This window comes from Xiphias gladius, chromosome 14, assembly GCF_016859285.1.
Source record: "Xiphias gladius isolate SHS-SW01 ecotype Sanya breed wild chromosome 14, ASM1685928v1, whole genome shotgun sequence".
NCBI lineage: Eukaryota > Metazoa > Chordata > Actinopteri > Istiophoriformes > Xiphiidae > Xiphias > Xiphias gladius.
The window spans coordinates 19418572-19434594 of record NC_053413.1 but is presented as its reverse complement, the minus strand read 5'-3'; the positions used below and the strand labels follow the sequence as shown (position 1 = coordinate 19434594).

The 16023-nt window shown below is 43.8% G+C and overlaps 2 protein-coding genes across 2 annotated transcripts in view; one reads left to right on the top strand and one right to left on the bottom strand.

Moving 5' to 3' along the window:
• Positions 1-8102, bottom strand: part of colec12 (collectin sub-family member 12) — a 29544-nt gene extending 21442 nt beyond the window's left edge. The window contains exons 1-2 of the mRNA XM_040143264.1: positions 7812-8102; positions 4689-4739 (exon numbers count right to left, since the gene is read on the bottom strand). Of these exons, the coding sequence (XP_039999198.1) occupies positions 4689-4739; positions 7812-7818 (58 nt within the window). The 5' untranslated portion in view covers positions 7819-8102. The remainder of the gene's footprint in view (positions 1-4688; positions 4740-7811) is intronic.
• A 4060-nt stretch (positions 8103-12162) lies between these two features.
• Positions 12163-15695, top strand: clul1 (clusterin-like 1 (retinal)). The gene is made up of 8 exons (XM_040144463.1): positions 12163-12266; positions 12671-12819; positions 12909-13079; positions 13547-13990; positions 14256-14376; positions 14463-14713; positions 15273-15424; positions 15673-15695. Exons 1-8 carry the CDS (start codon positions 12164-12166, stop codon positions 15686-15688), a joined length of 1407 nt encoding a protein of 468 aa, XP_040000397.1. The 5' UTR covers position 12163; the 3' UTR covers positions 15689-15695.
• Positions 15696-16023: the final 328 nt, after the last annotated feature.

The window sequence follows — 16023 nt, the reverse complement described above, 5'->3', positions numbered from 1 at the left end:
GGCAATTTACTACTACTACCCAAACACTGGAAGACTCAAAATGCTATCAGTTGCAAGACATGGGGAAGTCAAGAAAGGCACAGCTGTGCAGATGTCCTCTGAACCCCGAGACCGACAACTTAGCAATGTTATTTTATATTATTTTAATTCCTTTGTGAATATCAAGCACATACTTGTTATCTATTCCATATCCAACATAAAAATTCTTGAAACAAAATGGACAAAAGCTGATTGCAGAGGCCGTGGAAACACATTGCTCTGGAAATGAATTATTTCATTGTGTGCCAGTATAGCGGCAACGTGACAATATATAGAGACGTAAACTTTGTGTATAGAGGGAACATAATTCCTGTATTGGTATCCAACTTCGGCAGTAGACATAAATTATGCCTGACAGAGTTGTCCAGCATGATTATAATTTGTAGGGATACTGGGCTAAAAAAACAGTTCTTCTGCTATTTGAAGACTAAGGATCTAATAAAGGACTGAAAAACAAAACTTAAATACAAAAATTTCCCTTTGAAATACTTTCTTCCAGTCATCATTGTTTTCTTCAGATATTTTACGATCAGTCGGTCTCATGTTTAGCTGAGGTCAACACATTCCTCTATGACTGTTAAGATTTCATTTCTTATCACTTTCCGCCTCGTCTGAGTCATTGTCGGCTGTGTTAAGTCAAGACTTAAACAAAGGACTGCTCTGACGTGCAGGGGTCTCTTCAGCTGACCTGCAGCTGACCTGTCCCACCACTAATGCTCGGAGCAGAAATGCCCATGGCAGGCTTTTGCGCTGGCCCCCGCCGGGATGCAGTGATTTGTGCCTCGTCTGGGACGCATTCCCGCCGGCCTGTCATTGGTCAATGCAGGACTGACCCACCATCCTGCCGACCAGTCACAGACTGCTCCTTTAAACTGAGCAGGAATGGAATAAGATCAACAAAAAGTCAACCCAGCAGTGTTCTGTCTTGTTTTATTTGTCTTTTGTCTCTCCTTTTGTTACCCCGATAACTTTGTAATCCTTTAATTTTTCTCTGTCTCTTCTCCTCAGACTCACTCCACTCTTTATCAAAAACACGAGCGAGTAAGCTTTCATTAGGACAACAGAACACGCACTGCATGCATGCACGCCCTGGAGGGGGTTGTAAGTAACAGGCAGGCATTCTCAAAACATTCTTTTCTGGTAATAAACTCCCCGTAAATTAAAACCACTTGCTGTTTTTTCTCCCAAAATAAGTCGGGTAAGGAATGTGACTCTTTGGCTGAAAATAAAACTGTTGACAAATGTTTATCCCTTGAATGAGGCAAAAAATAAAAGCAGATTAATGAAAGCAGAAACAAACATTGATCACCAAGGAACACTGCAATAAATAAAGCAGTTGTAAACTGTAGAAATAAAGTATAAAATATTTGTAAAATCCTCTCCGCTTGAGGTTTTTTTTTCCCTCTTTTTCCATCCCTCTCTTCCCTCCGTCTCCTTGGCACATGGCTGACACAGCACAGCCCAGTCATGGACCCTGAAGGCCCACAATGACTGTTCCCTCTCCACCTCTCTCTCTCTCTCTCTATTTCTCTCCAAGTAAACAGGCTTACACTGAATAAACTTCCAGTATGGACACAGGAAGCAGCTCAGCAACCTCTCAGGTTTGGACACACTCTCAGTGGGATAATAGACCTGTTGTGCAAAGCAGATGTCAAGATGAGTCAAGGACCTAATTCCTCTCAACACCAAAGACATGCAAGAAGCATGACAACATACTTCTCTGCCAGTATACATCTATGTGTAGTGGAGAAATCAAATGAGTAGTTTGCCTTTTTTAAAACATGTCTGCTTTTTTCATCAACACCACTCTCATGTCTGTACGTTGCCTCCGGTCTTTATGCTAAGCTGGGCTAATAACCTCCTGGCTCTAGCTCCATATTTAACACATCTTCTCACCTAACTCGCAGTACTAGAGAAAAATGTGCATTTCCCAAAATGTCAAAGTATTCCTTTAAAGGGAAAAACCTGAATAAATGAGCGGAGAAGCATCAAACGCAGATGCCTCCATACAAGGTACAGGGGTCCACTGAGTGGTTTTGATGAGTGTGAAAATGATATGATGCCTAAGGTATGACCTCACAGTCACCTGATCTCAACCCAACTAAACATTTATGGAAGATTTTGGAACGAGCTGTTAGACAGTGCTCCTCACAGCCATCATCAAAACACCAAATATGGAATTATCATTAGGAGGAGCCCTCCATTTGAGTTGAAAAGGAGCAATGAACTTTTGCGCTGGTTTTTCCACTTTAATTTATGACTAATCTCTACCATTACTTTTGCATGATGTTGTTCTGCTTGGAAGGATTTCGGTTAAAATCTCTGGAAAATCAAGGCAGGTAACCCCGACCCTTCAGTGAATACCATTACCGGGTGGCACTGAGCAAATCAAAGCATTAAAGGAATACTCCACTGAAAATATTTGTTTTTAGTGTCAAATACTCTCTTATGGCAGCTGTAGTTTGAGTACAGAGGTTATAATGGATGCCACAGGCAACCCAGACCCTTGGCAAAAAAAACATGTCAAAACAGCCATAGAAATTTCTTCAACCGCTCCTGCAGCATGAAAGACTTCTCCACCCTTAATCCACATTCTCAGTATGTTCCAAACAATTTTTGTTTCATACAAAACTTGAACGTCGAGGAGGAACTATGAATCGCTAGGAACATAATGAAGATACAGCTGCTTAGTAGCCAGATGTTGACCACCTGATTATATAGTGTAAATGTTCAATATATCTTTTTCTGAATAAAGTATTTTATACTTTTAAGAAGCATGTTGAATCAACACACGCCAACTGGGTGTTAGGCAGTAAGAGGTGTACATATGTAAACTGATCGCACTGACACACAACGTGGACTCCTGCTGCACTCACACTTCTTGACATATGGCTGCTGAGCGTTCAGATGACACACATACTCTGAAAAACACCAATTAAACCACAGCGACCGCTGTGACCATTTCAACCCAAAGTGTTGAAACTTGATCTCTGTTGTGGGACAGAAGCAGGAGAGAGTTATCGGGCGACACTAATTCATCACACCGAAGCTACGGTTGTTCACAGCTATCCTATCAATGAGAGGAAAAATATAGCTGCAAGCAGCAAAGAATGGTGTCCAAGCCGTCTAGAGGGACACTGAATTCACACATATGGTGAGAATAGATTAGACGGTGCGTAATACAGAAAATAAAAGTGTACGTATGGATAAATGACACTTGCTGCTGCACGTGAATGAGACAAACCAAGAAATTGATACGGAGAAAAACATGCCCTTTCAAAAGTTACAGAACTTCTTATTGAAGCTTCAGCGGATCAAGTGTAATGCGCCTAAATGTAAAGCACGCTGCTTTAGAGAGCTCTACAGGTCTATAATCTTACAATTAATGCTTATTAATGGACCAAGTACCAGGTCACTCGGGTGCACACAAGATGATTGGCTGATGGCTGCCATGTTTTTAAAAACAACCCCGACTTTATACTGGAGGTTCTAGTCTAACCACCACAGACAAAGAACCAACTTTAACTATTACTATATCAAATCACTTAGAAGTTAAAAGCATGTTTTGACCACAGTGCCCCCTGTAGGACAAAATCCCTGAAATTGTAACAGCCAGTTCTGAGTCACTATCAGCTGATGTGAGTCAAATTTAAGTGATGGTGAGCTAATAAGCAGGGGCCTAGAGCAGGAAGGGTGAGTATCAAAAACTGCCAGGTCTCAAAAGCATCTACTGAATGCTTAGTTAAACACTAATGTGTTTAAGAGGTTAGGCTCATTTAATTCCTTTCTGCACTGAAAGTAAGGCATCAAACTCAGCTGCACCATTGTCACGTGTATGAAAAATGTTTCAAATGACACCCAGCCCTACATATATATAGGCCAGAGACCCTTCGATGGCAAAATCAGTTGAGATAAAGTACTGTTTGTTGAGTAACTAATGATGATAAAACTTCACAGACTCTTTTGAGAACAAATACAACCACTCAGGCAAAAACTCGGGAGTGGTTTTGGAAAGTAGATTTTGTATATTTTGCTATTTTGCTTCATGGAAATGACTGTGGCTGGAGTCACAAGATCGGCTTCAACCCATGGAATGTGTTAATGTAACCGTTCTGAATGTGCTACACTCAGCTGAGGAGCATCATTTTTATTGCCTGATGTGAGGGTGAGATTATGAACCTGTCTGGAAACTCTGGCTGCTGTGGTTCTTTCAATTGCTGGGAAACAGATACATTCAGGATATTAGAAGAAAACGAAAAGAGCAGAGCCATTTTGAGACTACTTTCTTGGTTTCAGACCAAGTTATCTTGCGTAGTTTTGTGCCGAGTGAAACAAAAGTACACCGAGATGCTGATGGGGTTGCAAAGTCAGCCGACTGGTCAGGAACACCCGGGATGCTGCGGTTTCCCTTTCCACTGAACCCCACTGCTGTTATAACAGAGAAATAAAAATGAAAGCAGCAGCCAAAAATAAGTTTGTTTCTGGGAAATGAGGCATGGACTCATTTTAACCATGGGGATTATCGCAAAGTAATGTATTTAAAGAAAAAGGTTCTTTTGCAATAATTTGGTTAGTTGATATGAATGATGTGTCATGAGGGATATGAACCAGTTACGTTGCTGGAAGTTAAGAAATCCCCTGATACTTACCAAACCTCTTATAACCAAAGGACTGCACCTCCTCTTCATCAGCAAAGTCGTCTAGAGGTAGAACACAGAAATAAATGAATTAATTGTGATTTAAAGATATAATGAACTACGAAACTAGTCATACTGTAGTTGAAGAGTAAAAAAAGAGAGACTGGGACATTACCCCATATTATTACATAAGTGTCTAAGCATCTAAATAATTGAAATTATTTTATTTTTTTTAAACTGAATTCAAGGTCCACTTACTTAGCTTTTTTCCTAAGCTCTCGCAGACTTCATCATCAGATATAATTGGCTCAGTTTTCCACACATTTTTTATCCACTGATGAAGACTGAGATAAGCTGTTGAAAGCTGCAGTAAAAAGTTGGTAAATTGGAACTTTTCTTTTTTTCTTTTTTTTTTAACTTTCACAATCAATCTCAATCCTACTGGTCTTCCACTTGAAGGTTGTAAAAATATCTATTTTTCTTAAATGGCAAAAATTGTATAAAACTTGTTTCATCCCCGTGATGCAGGCCGCTGAAGTCGTTCTTTGGGCAGTGCTTAATATCAAACAACAAAATACACCCTGTCTCACTCAGATTAGCTCAGAAAACTCTCTTTATCTTTCACTTTTGTGGGATGACTCCCATCTCCCATGGCTAGACGGGCCCTGAGTATCGTCCCCTTTTATGCCTGTGGGAAAAGTACCTTGCCAACTTTAAAGCTTTTTTTTTCTGTGTCATCATCTCATCTATAATGCCAATAGCAGTGAGGTGTGGCAATATGAGAGCAATGGCAGCCCATCAGAGAAATATAGAGCGGCTTCTTATGGTAAAGACAGGGGGAAGGAGGAAAGATGATGGCTGCCGGGACATTGTCTTTCGAGTGGCGATTTGCATGTCTCTCTCTCTGAATTTGAGAAATTATTGTTCCTGGGGCTTAAAACTGTAAGAAATCCCAGTGGGTTTTGAGCAGACATCTCCTGACAGCGAGCAGATAAATTAAGAGATGAGAAGAACAATCTAAACAGTTGTGAAAAAAAAAATCTTACTTCAGGAATTTGCCTTTCCCAATACCCCCAATTCCCTGTTTCCTGTTTGTGTTTCCGAGCAACATGATTGTGTCTCATTACAACGGTAATGTTACCGTAAGCATGTTTGGGTTTTCATGAGACATTCGGGGAAATGGAATTCATTATATTTACCCAAAGGGCTGGAAACTGAGTGGCCCTGAAAACAGATTTGTGAGTCAAACTCCGGGTAATATGGATTTTGGGTTTAGTATTGACGAACGGGGGCCTCATACTTAGGAGGGATTGCTAAACATCCCTGGAATAGATCCAAGGAGGCACTGATTTGGTGATTCTGCAGGTCAAAAGATGTTTAGGCTTCTTGGTTAAAATTGGCATTAAGTTACACTTAACTCTTGGTTAATGATTATATTTCAAGATATAGTAAGGCCTTATTTCACACTGAAATAAAGTCGCTGAACCCCCATCAAAACAATTGATTTATCTGGTAATTAGACATCTAAAAGCAACAAAAGTTAGTTCAGCTTTGAGCTAGTGGTGTTTTTGGCCTGAAAATCACCAAATAATTTCTGGCTAGGAATTACAGATTACTACAATATGTCAACATTTTTATGAAAATGACCACAGACTGTTCTGCTTTCCTGCACCCTGTAATATGCTTGTGAATTCCCTTTGTAGTGGCTATATGCCCATAATCAAAGTAGAACTAAAAACATCAGAAGGACACTGAGTCCCCGTAGGAATAACAGGCAAAAGAAGTCCCCTTTCCATAGAGAAGGAGCTTTAAGCCACATCTCATGGCCTTTGTCAGTGGAAGGGCAAATTCCATCCGCTGACGGAGGCCTAAAGTTCCAGAAAAACCAAGCGCAAGAACTTCTTCCTGTCGTGTATCTATCCCTGGCAATCGGGCAAACAAATAACAAAGAAATCGTGGCTTTTGCTGCCTCTCTAGCGCTGGTAAAAAAATAAATAAACAAACACCAATGACGCTCCCTCCCAGTTGCAAGGCTGGTCCTGAACCTTCCAGGTGAACGAACCCCAAGTGTCTACAGTGCTGCCCAGTTCTTATAAAACCAAACAAAGGATCGAAAGAGGAAACACTATCTAAATGAAGCAAACATTTGGAGTAAATCAAATACTCTGTAAATTCTACATAGTATAATAAAGTTCCTGCACTTCTCTATAAATAGCATCTTCTGCGTCAAGACTCCTGTGCACAATGAAGTAAATACAAATAAATATAGAACATAACAGTGTTCATGTTAAGTGCCATTGCCTGTCGCTGCAACTACAGTGGCGACAGGAAGTGGCACTTAAAGCAAAGATTTTGACTGAAAGCAGAAGTTGTTCGTCTTCGCGCCCGCAACCCAGAGCAGAGCACCGGTGTTGTGGGGTGGACCACAAGGTGGCAGGAGTCACGCAGTGGTCTGTTCTATGTAACAAGGGGGGGGGGGGGTCCAGCTCGTTGACCTATCGAGCGGGAGCTTTGCCTGTGGGTGCGAGTGAGACGCGCGATCCTCATTTGGCAGCGTCCAAAACACCAGGTCACCGCATGAGAAATCGCGTCTGGGCACCTTGTGTCCTGCTGCATTTTCGCGTGGCGCGCTGAAAAGGCAGCGAGTCGTTGGGCCGAGGGGTCCGGGCGAGTGCGGGGGCGCGGAGTTCTACCACAACAAAGCTGTGCATGTGCGGCAGTAAAGTCTGACTCAGTCTTTCCCCCCGGTGCTTTTGATTCCTTAGAGCCGAGACACACGTACGCGTCCTAAACGACACTAAATGTAAAGAAAACCCGCTCACGACGCGCCGATGATCTCACGCTGTATGACTTTGTGGAGAACACTTCTCTTAGGGTAGATCGGCGTCTGGCGTGCGGGAGCAGCCCAGATGCAAAACAATCCCGAACACAGTCCCTTAATCGAAACCAGATGTCAGGCGCGAGCTGTAGCCCACGCATTCCTCGGGTCTCAGACTGAGAGGAAGAGCGCAGAAAGGTGACAAAGAAAAGCGCGAGAGGAGTGTTGCGCGAGCCGCAGACCACAGATCACACCGCCACCAGCGACAGTGCAGAGGACTCGGTTTTTCTTTTAGTTGTGCCTCGAAATGAGCCTACCTTTCATTGTGGTTTACCAGACTCTAGCGTTGTGAAACTGCCGTGTTGAAGTCACATCCACAGCATCGCAATGGCATTTGCCCCCCCCAAGAAAAGAAAAAAAAAAAGTAGCTCCCCTCGAGCGCCACAGCAGCACAGCACCTTAGAGTCTTAGAGAATCCCAGTCTCCTCCGTTTGAGTTCAAACCCCCATCCGCGGCTCCGTCGGCTGGAGACGACCTCCTTCGGCGCAGGTAACGTCGGTGCTGCGCCGCAGATGCTGCGGCAGAGGGAGGAATGAACTTTGTCCGAAGCGGGGAATGCGAGTTGGAGTTAGAGTCAAGTGGAGGGGGGTGGGTGGGTGGAGGGAGTGTGTGTGTGTGTGTGTGTGGGGGGGGGGTCTTCTGATTTATCTAGCCGTTTGCAAAAGATGCTGAGGTTGAGGGAGTATCCTCGTCCGGCCCAGCACCCCTGATGGCACCCGCAGCGGTAACCGGAGAAACTCGGCAAGTGAGGGAATCCAAACGTGAGAGGAAGTGGTGCGTCCGAAGGGGCAGCTCGCAGAAACCACGTGTTCCCACATCTGAAGGCATCGTCCGCACCCCTGGTTGCTCAGTGTGTGTGTGTGTGTGTGTGTGTGTGTGCGTGTGCGCGTGTGTTCGTTACTGCCCACGTTAACGGTGAATGAGCGCCGGTAACGGCCGTGTCAGGTAACACTGCTCGGACTTGAATAGCAGGCAACAGCAGCGTAGAGCAAAAATCGGCAATTAACAGGCATAGTTGTGAGCAGGTTCCAGCTCCTTGCGCAACATGTTGGGTTTGCCGATGTCAAAATAAAAGCGGGCACGTGTTGTGCTTTGAAATTAGGACAAAGCATTCCTGCTCAAGCGAGATGCTGGGGGGGGGGGGTTTCTTTGGCTGAAATCGAAGCTGTACTATCTTATCGATGGAGGATCAGTTGTGATTAACTTAATTTTAATGTCAACAGCCGTGCCTAGGGCTCAATTGTGTTCCCTCCTTTGGAGATTTTTTTATTTTTTTATTTTGAAAACAGCTGAGCTCGGTGGGTTAGATAAACTGCGAGTGACTGCAGAAAAGTAGAAGACATAAACCTAAGAGTGAATAAACCTGTGCTGAAAGGTTCCTGTCTGGCTATGTTTTTGTTTTTAGAGAGAGTGGGGTAGTTTTTATATTGAAATCCATCAAATTTAAGCTATAGCAGCTTTTATAGCATTACACCAAAAAGACTGGCACGCTGATCATAGTCAGCTAACAAGAGAGGAAACCGTGCACGGGCCCACACGAGACAATTACACAAAGTCCCAAGTACATTCATTCTTAACGTCTGCTGTTACCAGGAGTTTTTACTGAGAGGCAAAGTACTCATCTTTCAATGCACAGATTACCTTGTCTCTCCAGCAACCGTTCCTCACTTTAATGGGAGTTTCCATATATCTCATTCACTTGTTGCCTGCTCATCATTCATATTTTAGGCCGAGGAAATGTCTGCCGTCGCTCTTTGAGCTCCCTTGTTGAATTGGCCACAATAAGACATCATTTACACCGCTCCTGTTCCCCCCAGGCCAAACTCAGCACAGCTCTGGCACCAGCGTTTAACTCTTTAATCCATTACATCTGACTCCTTCTGTAAAGCACTTTATCCCCCTGCACCTGTTTTATCGCTTCAAGTCCAGGAGTCCAGGCCTTGATCGGCACCACAGAACTTGAGACAAGAACCACGTCGTGAGCCGCCTGCCGCGTATTGGAGGAGTTTCCAGAGCTCTTCGAAAACCCAAACACACGATCGGAGTGGTGTGTGAACACCAGACTGACAAAGACCTCATCCCAACTAAATGTCAGCCTGTATAGAGTGTTTTTTGGATCTACACTTAGTCCTCTATGAGTGATTGAGTGCAGGTAGCCCCAAACCTTTTTACTGTCAGCTGTTTTATGTTTAGGTCAACCAGGGGAGAACGTGGGGAGAAGGCATCTCCCTACAGTGTTATAGGAACCAGGTGTTGGAGGTGTCGGTGACGATGCAGACTGGGCCGGAGCACTGGCTGGTTTGGATTATTATCCGGTGAGGACCCTATTTTCTGGGTCACAGCATGCGAAGAGGGCACATTTTTGAGGGAGATGGGGACAGAGGAACCCTTTCACCCTGTGTGCCTCACATTCCATCATGAGTAGAGATACTAAACAGGAATGTTTCCCTTTACCAATAATATCTCGATTTACATCTGGCTGTAGAATCTTAAAATAGCTTTTTATACATGGCAGACTGAGGTTACCCATCACTTGGTTTTACAAGCATGAATCTGGGTTAGTTGCATATTCACAGTAGCTTAGTAAAAGCGTTACAAGGATGCTGCTCCTTAGCAGTTAGCGCTCTTATGAGATCAGCACATCGCTCAGGTCCAGCAAAACAACCTTCTCCGATCACGTGTTCTCTTCTTATCGGAGAAATACTACAAAGTGCATCATAAAATTCCCACACCGACAAAAACCAATGATCGATCGAATGCCAGGAACGATACACACTGAGGGTACAAGCTCACCGCGGCGACCCTGCCTCTGTGCATGTTAGGATTTAGCCTTGCGTGGGTGTGTTGCATCAAGGATTTCCCGCCGAGGGATCCTTTAGAAGGTGATGCCAGTGCACTCAGCACCCAACCCACCGCAGCTCATAGACATATTCATTTAACACGGTTCAGTATTTGTCTGCTCGTACATGTTGCACGTACACTTTCTGTGTTTCCAGGTTTAATAATCAATATTTACACTAAATACTTTTTTGTCTTGAATAAATTATGCCTTTCATTCATTTCAACTGTTTTGGCAAAAACAGTAACTGTTTTACTATAACAGAACACCTCTCTGTGCCTCATACGAAGGACAATATCGTATGAATTCAATTTCAAACCTCTGGTTTACAGTTGAACCTTATTGTTTCTTAATCTAATGATCATGTGTCTGATCCCAACTGTGCACAAAAAGATATTCGGTTTCTGGACCAGTCTTGCGTGGCAGGCTGTCGCCCCTGTCACCACATATCAGATTCATACCATTTTTCCAAGGTGTAAACGGGATGTCTGACGTGACTAAGCAAACTCTTATGCGAAGCAACCCTGTGGCAGCATGTCAAATGCTGGATTAACAGGCATCAACATCAAGTAAAGACAGTAATAGGATAAAGCCCGAGTGGAAAGAGCACAAATAGACAGTGGCCAGGTCAAGGTAACTTCACAACTACTGTCCACACAGAGCACTTTGTTTATTCCTGCCGGTGGAGACGCACCTTCCATCGTCTGCTGGTAAGTTTCTCTGTTGTGATGGTCACCGTCATCTGCCACAACCTTGCTTTTCATGTGTGTGTTTTTGGATTCTTCCTCATGCAATGATGCATTTTTAATGAACATTTATCCCTCAGGAATAACTGATCATTTAATGTTCCAACCAATTTCTTGACATATAAATTACACACAGTGTTTGCTTGCATCTTTAAAATGATCAATTTGATTTAGGTTATGATGACATCCTGTAGAAGATACTAGTTTTGGCAATTTTTGCCTCTTTTAACATATTTCAAATTCTTAATTAAACATTTGTAAATAGTTTATATACATTAAGACAATACGATGCAGCTTCTTCATTAACTTTGAAGCCGTTATAAATCCCAGCTAGATATGTTTTGAGTGGCATATAATAGAGCTGACGGTCTCAGCAACTCAAACCCATAATGAAATAAATCAAGTGAGCACATCCCCATTTACTGTAAATCCCCGCTGGGTGCCAACTTGTGTAACTCCTCGTGTGGCTGAACTGGGGCAGCACCTCCGTCGAAGCGAGTCGAAATACCAAGTAAACAAATATGATTTCAGAACCTTCTCGAGGTTTCCTGTGTGCGGGTTCACCAAACAGCACATGACCCAGACACGAACGCAGCTGGCCGGGTTTTGAAAGCTGAGGTGGAGTCTATGATGTATCTTATTAGATGCCTCACCCCCCCTGCTGCTCACCTCTTAGAGGAGATCACTGTAGATTTGTAGGTCCAGACAGATGTGTAGCACCACCAAGTGGCAGACCTACTTATGACCATGTACAGTATTGATGATGTTTAATCATCCTCAAGCTCAAATCCTATTAGCTTTCTGGACCAGATTATATAGCCCCTGTTGTTTTAGTTTCTTAATTCGAACCTGTGTTTACGTATGTGTGCGTATGCAAAAGATACTTGTATTTATCTGGCAGTGTGCGAATGATTCTCTACAGAAGTCAGTTTCACACACCACCCCAGGACCACACCTTTCACGTCCTTTCAGATTGAGTACACCCCCCCCCCCCTCAAGTCAAATACAGTGACTGAGCTCAAGAATGAAGCTCCTGCTCAGTTTGGCGGTTCTGGTGGGGACACTGGGTGTCCTCAATTCTGCTCCCGAGGACCAACCCAAAGGCATCTCAGAGGACACCTTGAAACGTGAGTTGGCACCGAGGAATCCGGATGTATCTTCATCTTAGTTCCCTTGGCAAACCTCTGCAGCCTGCAGTCTATATCTACACATAGCAAACATTAGACACTGTTTCTCTCATGGAACTGCGTCTTCTGATATATATATATATATATATATATATATATATATATATATACTGTTAATACAGTGTCATACAATAGTTCATTTAATAAACTTTATACAGTCGTTTTGATTTTTTCACTGAATTAAGTATAGATGTTTGTTCATTTTGTTCATGAAATAATTTATGATTTTGTTGTTGAGTCGGCACTTTTCGTTACATTTCGCTGTTTTGACTGTGATAAATGTGGTTATATAAATGTTTATAAGAAACATCTCACTCCGTTTTTCCTCTCCCCGTCTCTCCCAGAGTTGTCCGTGGACGGTGAGAAACTCGTGGATGAGGAGGTGAGGAGAGCTCTGTATGGAGTGAAGCACATGAAGGAGGTGATGTGGAGGAACGAGCAGAAACACGAACACCTCATGAAGTCCCTGAGACACAGCAGCGACAAGAAGAGGGTGGGAGTAAACACTAACCTTTCCTTAAACAGGCAGGTTAATGCAAACAAGGGGGGAAATATATTTAGTGTTCCTCCTTCTGCCATCAGGGGGCAGCCCAACTGACTAAGGAGGTGACAGAGAAGCTGGAGGAGGCAGAGGGGCAGTGTAAAGACTCCCTGCAGTCTGAGTGGGAGGAGTGCAGACCCTGTCTGGAGGATGCATGTAAAACCTTCTACGCCTCCACCTGCCGCAGGGGATTTGCTACTTTCCACGCCAAGGTATGAAAACTACAGCGCCCACCTCTGCCATCCTTACCCCAACCTTCAAGAAGTTGAAACCTTACCCCAGTCGGTGCCATCTTCTCCCCGTTGACCGAGGTGTTTATTTTGGTCAGATACTACGTTAACATATAGGCTAAGATGAAGTTGTCAGTGACTAAAATAACCTGCGTACGTGTGGAATGATTGACAGTAGCACTATTAATTTAACATGACTGCAGCTATCAGTGTAGAACCACAAACTGTGCCACAATCACGAGTTCTTCTGTAATCATGTATTTTCCCCTAACACCACCAGTTCCCAACTTTGTTTTTTGGATGTGGCCCCTTTGGAGGTCTGAAGAGGTAGAAGGTAGAATTAGGAAGGAGTTAACAGAACTTTGTCTTTTCTTATCGTGAACCCCAGCAATCATGTTGTGTCTCCCAGCCCTGGACGACAGCGAGATAAACTTACTTCCATATCGTAGGTGGAGAATTTCTTTCGCAGAGTGTCCAGGCGCTTCGGCCCGCGTGAACCTCGCATGGACGCGGGGGACATCCTGGTGAACCAGGGCCCCGAAAACGCAGACACAGAGGTCGTCCGCATCGAGGATTCCTTCAACCGCCTGATCAGCAAGGTAGGCACGGTGGTGAACCGCAGCGTTGCCCTGGTGTCCAGGATGAGCGGCAGGCTCGACAAGGTCCTCCAGAGAGCCTTCCTGAACGACACCGACATCCCGAGGGAGGAGGGCACCTCCGATCCCTACTACCCAGGACGGGACTCTGGCTTCCTGCAGGGCGTGGGCCTGGAAGAGGTGATGGACTCCTTCTTCGACTTTGGCAAGAGTGTGGCAGAGGAATTTGGGGCCGTAGTGACCCAAGTGTTTGATGACCTCCAGGAGGCAGTGGAGGAAGAAAAGAAGAGAGGTAGAGTACCCAAAAAATGTCCCAAAAAATACTCAAATTACTGCTTTCTCCGGCTGTATGTGTGAATAATACGAGCTTTTGCCGTGATTGGTTGCAACTAAAACCTGCAGATTCCTTTGTGTCAGTGGCACATGGTGGAGAACTAGTGGGTTGGAACAACTGTAATCCTAAAAACAGTCAAAAGTTAAAAACAAAAACAAATATTGCATTAAAACATAGCTTAAGTGTGACAACTTTTCATATTGAACATTTTTCTCTTTGGGTGTAGAGAGGGAAAGTTTCCCCCGTTTCCTGCAGAACCAGAAGTTGTGCAGAAACCTTCGCAGACAGACCTCAGAGTGCTGGCAGCTGCAGAACCAGTGTGAGGTCTGCCAGGGAGCCCTGCTCACAGGTGAAGCACCACCACCCTCACACTGGCGATTAGTTCAGCCGATATCGTCGCACACTTCATCTGACCGATCTTCTCCCTGTTCCAAGAGTGCCCCAGTGTTCGCGAGCTGCATGTGGAACTGGATGAGGTGGCCCAGCTTCTGGACGTGTCCAAAGAGCAGTACGACGAGATCCTGTCTATTGTCCAGCGCCACACTGACGAAACAGTCAGCTGGCTCAGTGTCATGGCTGCCGAATTCAGCTGGGTGGCTCAGGCTGCGAGCAACAGCGGCACCCCTGAAAATATCTTCCGCATCACCATGGTGAGCAGGACGAACGAAGGAAAGGACAGAGCCTCCGTGGTTTTGATAAGCAAAATAGAAAGTCATCTAGTAGAAACTATTGAAACTGATGTTGAAACAGACAACAAACAGAATACGTATTGCCTTAAAGAAGCACAGAAATGTGTAGGTATATCTGATGGAGCTTTCCACTATAGCCTTATATTATTAAAGCCCCAGAAAACTTACCTTTAACATTAAATATACAAGAATAATTACACAACGATCAAAGTTAAAGATCAGGGGGAAAAAAACAACCAAAATTATTTTTAGGTTTTAACACTGACAAACTATGATCAGATTTGATTGACAGTGGCCTGGAAACATCACAAACTACCTTCAGAGTCCCATTCAAATTTCCTAAGTACTGATTGGTACACTCATGACCTGACATCACCTATGTAACCTTTATTTAACCTGCTCTAACCAAGCCATGCCTAGTTCAAACTGAAGAGAAAATTCCTTAAAAAATACACAAGCATTGGCCGGCCAACATCCAATAATGGCCAAGACGGTGGTCTGCTCCGACAATACTTCTCCCTCTCTCCAGGTGGAGCCAAAGAGCCACGATGAACAGAACGCGTCTGTCACCGAGACCAAGGTGGAGGTAAACATCCTGAACTCTCCCCCACTCATCCTCTCCGTTCCCGGGGAGCTGGACCTGCAGGACCCAGCCTTCATCCAGTACCTGGCCCAGGAGGCTCTGGGCAAGTACAAGGAGATGGTCAGGTAAGAAGTGTAATGACTGCGTTGGCCTCCATTTCAGTAAGACCGCTTGTCATCCATCATCTCTTTTGTCCCTCTATTGTAGAATTTGTTTTTGATGCATAAAAGAAAAAAAAAAAGGCATAAGTTGTCATGAGATACTGAGCTTAGGACAAAAGTGTGCTTAAATTTTTCTGAATTGTGGTTGCAATTCCTTATTCTACACTTTACTGTTGTTCAACTTTAAATAATTCTTATATCTTTCTTCACAGGTATGAGGACGAATAAAACTTCAGTACTAAAACTTTCCTGTGCTTTTACCAGCACCCTCTTTGTGAACAGAACTAGATTCCTGTATTCCTGTATCATAGACATAATCTTGTTGAAATGTAAATGCACTAAAACTGAACCATGTCATTTACTGCTGTTTATTCGATGTAAAAAGAAGGCAATGCACCTCTTACCTGTGGTCAAATGGTGTAAATAAATCAAAACAAATACAAAAAAAAAAAGCAAGCGTGACTCAATTAAAAAAACAAGTTCCACAACAGGAGTCTTGAATGATTCCTAAATGCTTAACTGGGCCACGTTGTAGCTTGGTTGTCCAAGACGTGCGCCATAAA

Excerpts from the sequence above, each read along its gene's own strand:
- clul1 (XM_040144463.1), top strand. The coding sequence starts at position 12,164 with ATGAAGCTCCTGCTCAGTTTGGCGGTTCTGGTGGGGACACTGGGTGTC. Across the intron at positions 12,820-12,908 it reads ACAGCAGCGACAAGAAGAGG|GGGGCAGCCCAACTGACTAA; the intron begins GTGGGAGTAAAC and ends TTCTGCCATCAG. Across the intron at positions 14,714-15,272 it reads AAGGAAAGGACAGAGCCTCC|AACGCGTCTGTCACCGAGAC; the intron begins GTGGTTTTGATA and ends CACGATGAACAG.